The 5,422-nt window shown below is 38.5% G+C and overlaps 1 protein-coding gene across 1 annotated transcript; it reads right to left on the reverse strand.

Moving 5' to 3' along the window:
• Positions 1-309: 309 nt before the first annotated feature.
• On the reverse strand, positions 310-5,112 carry YAE1 (YAE1 maturation factor of ABCE1). The gene is made up of 3 exons (XM_043463539.1): positions 4,927-5,112; positions 3,390-3,511; positions 310-1,494 (listed from the first exon to the last, which is right to left on the reverse strand). The coding sequence occupies exons 1-3, from the start codon at positions 5,053-5,055 to the stop codon at positions 1,065-1,067; spliced, it is 681 nt and encodes a 226-aa protein (XP_043319474.1). The 5' UTR covers positions 5,056-5,112; the 3' UTR covers positions 310-1,064.
• Between the last annotated feature and the right edge of the window lie 310 nt (positions 5,113-5,422).

Raw genomic sequence — 5,422 nt, forward strand, 5'->3', positions numbered from 1 at the left:
TGTGGAATCTAAAAAAATTATGCAAATAGATACAGACTCACAGACATAGAAAACAAACTTACAGTTACTAAAAGGAGAAAGGAGGTGGGGATAAATCGGGAATTTCGAATTAACATGTACACACTACCATATATAAAATAGATAAAAAGAGTCTACTGTATAGCACACAAAACTATATTCAATATTTTGTAATACCCTATAGTGGAAAAAAAATAAGTAACTGAATCACTTTGCTGTTCACCTGAAACATTATAAAAAAATTACACTTCAACAAAAAATCAGTAATACTTAAATAAAAAAACTAAAGCAAACTTTAGAATTGTTTTTAATTATCAGTATAAACATGTCTTCAGCTTTACACTTATTAGCTTCTTAATTTCAATATAATACATCCACATATATATATATCTGTGTCTATTTACAACTTTAGCCATTAGGTTATTTTTTGTAACTTTGGTCTGATTAGTTGATGAGGTCCTAATCACAAGACAATGTGACAGGAGCAGAAAGTAGGGCTAAGTCCTTACAAAATAACAGCTGATCTTGAACACATGTGTTTGAACCCTGAGGGTCTACTTACACTTGGACCTTTTTCAATAGTAAATATTACAGTACTACATGATCTGAGACTGGTTGAATCTGAGACTCATAACCACAGATATGGAGGGACAGCTATAAGTAGTATGCAGATTTTTTTTCACTGCCTGGTGGATGGGTATCTTTAAAACATGTGTTGTTCAAGGGTCAACTGTAGTCTGATTCCTGTTCATTTCTGATAGTAATGAGTCCTCAGAAATTTGAAAATGAAGACAACTGAAATTTTTGAGCATAACTTAAGTCACATAAAAATTACCAGTGACAAAGAAAGAAGGATTATATTACATTTAATAGTATTAATTTTGAAGATGTTTCAACATTACATGAAGGGATACCCTTACAAAGTGAAGTGCAGGAATCAGTGCAAATTTTGGTTAGCTTGTTCAGAAACAAAATGTTCTAAGAATGTTCTGAACACTGCTTCCATTATTTTTTTTTTGCTTCCATTATTAAAGTGAAGGTAATTTTTATAGTTGTTTGAGGTGTTGTAATATGTCTACTGATACTCCCAGCTGTTTTACCAAACTGGCTGTCTGTTCTAAAATCCAAGTGAGGCTTGGGTTTTCAGGGCGTGCATGCTCCTGGGCTCTACAACATTCTAAAGATGAACAATCTACCCGACTAAGATTCTTACTACAGTTTTTGTTAAACTCAGCATTATTTTCACAGAATCTTTCATCTTTAGCTTCATCGATCTTTTCCTCAGCTGGAGCTACATGACAAAGGTCCATATCCTGAATGGAGTCCAATAAATCTACAACATGTGGCTGTGAAGTGATTGATTTCAGATGTCTGAGCACATACTCTTCACACTGGCCAACTGCATCCAGAAGATTATTTATTTTACTGATCAAAGCCGAACTATTATCATGAAGGTGACACCAGGAGAGCAAAGCACTGAACGAAAATATAAATAAGAGTTAAAGAGGAAAAAAAAAAAATTAAACAATCAAAGGCTTTTAGAATTTTTGAAGCTAAGGCTTACATGTTTCTCTTCTAGATAACATCATGCAAAAATTATTAATAATAGCAATGTGAGTCAAAATCAGGAAAGTAATGATGGTAAAATAAGATTATAAATATAAAAACATTATCTTTCAACAGAAATTAAACAGCTGGAGTTAATCATATAAACTGTTTATAATTCATAACCCCTCCTCCACAGGTCCTCATCTATTTTTCCTGATTTTATTTTCCCCTTATGATTGTGTAGCTTCTGTTGAAGATGGATACAACTCAAGAGAAAGAAAAAATCTGAAAAATTAGTTTTTCTTTTAAAGGCAGCAACCAGCTTCTAAACTAGTGATTCTCAATCCTGGATGCACATCAGAATTACCTGGAAAACTTTTAAACTTTATCAAGGTCCAGGTCACACCCGAGACCAATTAAATCAGAATCTCTGGGGGTGTTATTTTTTTAAAGCTTCCCAGCTGATAACAAGGTGTAACTAAGGTTAAAAATCAGTTATAACCGTATAGCTGCTTGACATCAAAACTGAAGGTAAAGGGGAAAAAAACTTTTGACACAACTCACTTTTCCAACTTTGTTAGAGTAGATACTTTGCTAACAAGTTTATTGAAGAAGGTTAGAATTCTTCCAGTCCTAATAATTATTTTTCTTTATTTTTCTTTTTAGTATAGATAGTACTTTTATTTTCCTACATTTATATTATTCATGTCACGAAATAACGGTGGTTGTGAAAAGTAATAATGTTAGCAACAAGTTGTTTTTGTTTTTTTGGCCATGTCACACAGCTTGCGGTAACTTAGTTCCCAGACCAGGGACTGAACCCAGACCATGAAAATGAAAGCATGAAGTCCAAATCCACTGCATTGCCAGCAGACACCCTGCAATAAGCTTTTAGGAAGCTTATAAAAAAAGCTTATAAAAAATTAATTTAACTTGATGTGAAGATGAACACATGATCATTTTCTTACTATAGTATACTACAAATGCTGATTCCTGACAGCTGAATTTTATAAAACCTCAAATGTAATGAACTTTTGTATTGATAACTTTTTTCTAATTTTATTTTTTCTTTTTTCTTGGCTGTGCTGCCTTATGGCATGTGGGATCTTCATCTCCTGACAAGGGATCAAACTTGCATCCCCTGCATTGGAAGTGCAGACAGAGTCTTAACTACTGGACTGCCAGGGAAGTCTCTGTCCTGTTTTGATAACTTTTATTTCATACCTTGTAAAAATCAGTGATTCTTTGAAGCATTCATGTTTTTCTCTATGGAGGACTGTTTAAAAGGTACAGAGCATCAAAGAGGACAAGCCTGCCAGGCTCCTAGCTCCATGTGCCTTTGGACCACTTGGTTCTAACACATGACATTATTCCTATGAAATCCTGACAGGTGTTCAAAGTTCAGGAATAAAGTAAATGGAATAATTTTTCTGTTACTGGCTATACTCTTCATCAGGTACTTCTAGTCTAGACATCTGTTTTATTGTGTTCTGCCACATGTGCAAGAATAAAAGTGTTACCCAAAACCTGAAGATCTTTTCAATTACTTTGAGATACAGATTGGTGGTAGTTCAGGGAGCAAAAAAGAAGACACCTTCGTATCATTTCTTTGAAATAAAAGACAACATCTGGCTCACATATTAAAGTTGATAACTATTGACTTTTTGAAGGCAATTTTAGTCTATGCTCTGCAGTACCCCTTTGTGGATTTAACACTAGGCGAAACACTTCAGCTTACACTTTATTTTTACATATTACTTCCATCAAAACCCTCCACTAGTACAAAGGTTAAAATAATTCAGCATTTAAATTTTAAAAATTACCTCAATGTTCCTCTAAGTTGTCCATAGTTTATGATGACTTCTGCACCTTCCTTATAACCTTGATTGAAGCCTTGCTGAAGAGTAACTGCTTTGCCAGCATCTATTCCATCTCTGTAGCCTTCCTAAAAATAAGCAATGAAGAATTACAGCTATAACTAACACCAAGTAAACCAGTGTAGGTTTTTCTAGAAAGTCACAGAACCAATTTAGAAACTGATGAAACAGGCCTCTATTGTGTTATTTAACATCATGGTTCTATAACATATGGCATAATCACACAACCAAATGCTATGCTTCTCATAAAAGTTTATTGTTGGTTTATCCCATTTTTGTAGTCTAGATTTATTGGACACATTTTAAAATACTGATTCTACATATTAAAAAAAAAAATCCATGTTAGCAATAGCTCCACAGAAAGGAAACATGGAAAATTAGGTGTCTGGTCCTTTAGAAACTGGTTTGGTGTAGGTGGGTAAGGCAGGGCAGGGTTACCAAGGTCTTGGAACTGGAGTACGGAAAGAGGAAATTGCTATACTAAAAGGAAGATGAGAAGTCTGGTTTTAGAAATTTTGCTTGATTTAGAAATTTACCTTTATTTAAGTAAACTGAAAATCCTCTGTGAGCAAGGATTTTGTCTTGCCACAACACTTCAAAAGGTGCTCAGTACTTACTGGTTTAGCCTCAGCTTCACGTAAGGCATTTCTGAAGCTGACAACATTGTTGTTGTGCTAAGCAAATATTATTTTACTGAGACATTAAACAAGGGCAGATTTAATGGCAATTTAATGGTTGGCAAGGACACTAGCTGGCACAGATCTCACCATTTGTTCCTCACCCTGAACTAAGCTGTGAGAGCTCCACCTGGAAACTGGGTGTGTAGTGTTAAGCTGAGACTCAGTGAATAGTAAGACAAAATAGAGATGGATAATTCACACCCAACGAATTAAAAAAAAAAGAAACATTAATACTCCCTTATGTAGCCACCACCATTCCTTATTTTGTCCAGTCGCTCAGCCTCGTCTGACTCTGTGACCCCATTCCTTATTAGCTTTCTCTTATTGCCCTTTGACAACATTCTTAAGTTCACTTTTTCCATTTGTTCTGATTAACACTACTTTTAGCTTTAGGCCCACTCATTCAAGCAATCCATGTCAACTGCCTACATGTCCTTTGACAGACATAATTAGAACAGCGTAAAGGTTTCTCGTCCACCCCTTTCCCTCTGATGCCCATCAAACCGAAATCTCTTCAAAGTCTTTGACAAAGGTTATTTTGTTCGGTCCCCAGTGTCCATCCAACACACTCCACGGGCGCTCGAGGAAAACATCCTTTGGTGTCGCACGGTTTCAAGTAACCCACTGGAAAACCCTAGCAGGACGTGGGCCAGACTGAATGGTAAGGGAGAGGGAGGGCAGCGCCAGGCCAGCCCGCGACTACTCCGGCCTTCATCCTGGGACCCCACCTCCTCACAACTCCCAGCTCCAGTCCTAACAACCCAGTACAGCAATGGATCCCCGCCCCCTCCACGGAGCTTTACTTTGACTCGTCTCTGCATGTGGCTCCGCCATTCCCGCTGCACCAGGAGCGACTCATCAGCTTCCTCGTCAAACACGTCCCCCTCCTCTTCAGCACCTTGGACCAAAGAAGCAGCTTGAACCCACGACATCACTGAGGTAACCGCAGGGCCGCCGGACGCCGGAAGGGCCGGCAACTCCTTCCGGTCCGAGGGGCGGGGCGAAGACAGACAGCGGGGCTCGCGGCACCGCCGCGCGTGCGCGAAGGTGTGAGCGGTGTCTGAAGGTTGTGACGGGTTCACCGGGTGGTCGCGGATCCCGGGAAGGTTCTGGCTCCCGCCCGAGGTTTTTGCTCCCGGATATTTGGAAGTACCCTTACTAAGCTGTAAATGTCACCGTGCACTTGTGGGCGAGGCGGGTTCCTCCCACGTGGAACCCCTCTGACCTTGACTGCGGAAGGCAGCGCCAACGTTCAGAGAAACACTGTGCCCTTCTACCATGGTGGCTGCTGGAGTCTGG

This window comes from Cervus canadensis, chromosome 3 (genome assembly GCF_019320065.1).
Source record: "Cervus canadensis isolate Bull #8, Minnesota chromosome 3, ASM1932006v1, whole genome shotgun sequence".
In the NCBI taxonomy this organism is placed as follows: Eukaryota; Metazoa; Chordata; class Mammalia; order Artiodactyla; family Cervidae; genus Cervus; species Cervus canadensis.

Excerpts from the sequence above, each read along its gene's own strand:
- YAE1 (XM_043463539.1), bottom strand. The coding sequence starts at position 5,055 with ATGTCGTGGGTTCAAGCTGCTTCTTTGGTCCAAGGTGCTGAAGAGGAG. Across the intron at positions 3,512-4,926 it reads ACATGCAGAGACGAGTCAAA|GAAGGCTACAGAGATGGAAT; the intron begins GTAAAGCTCCGT and ends GCTTATTTTTAG. Across the intron at positions 1,495-3,389 it reads CAACTTAGAGGAACATTGAG|TGCTTTGCTCTCCTGGTGTC; the intron begins GTAATTTTTAAA and ends ATTTTCGTTCAG.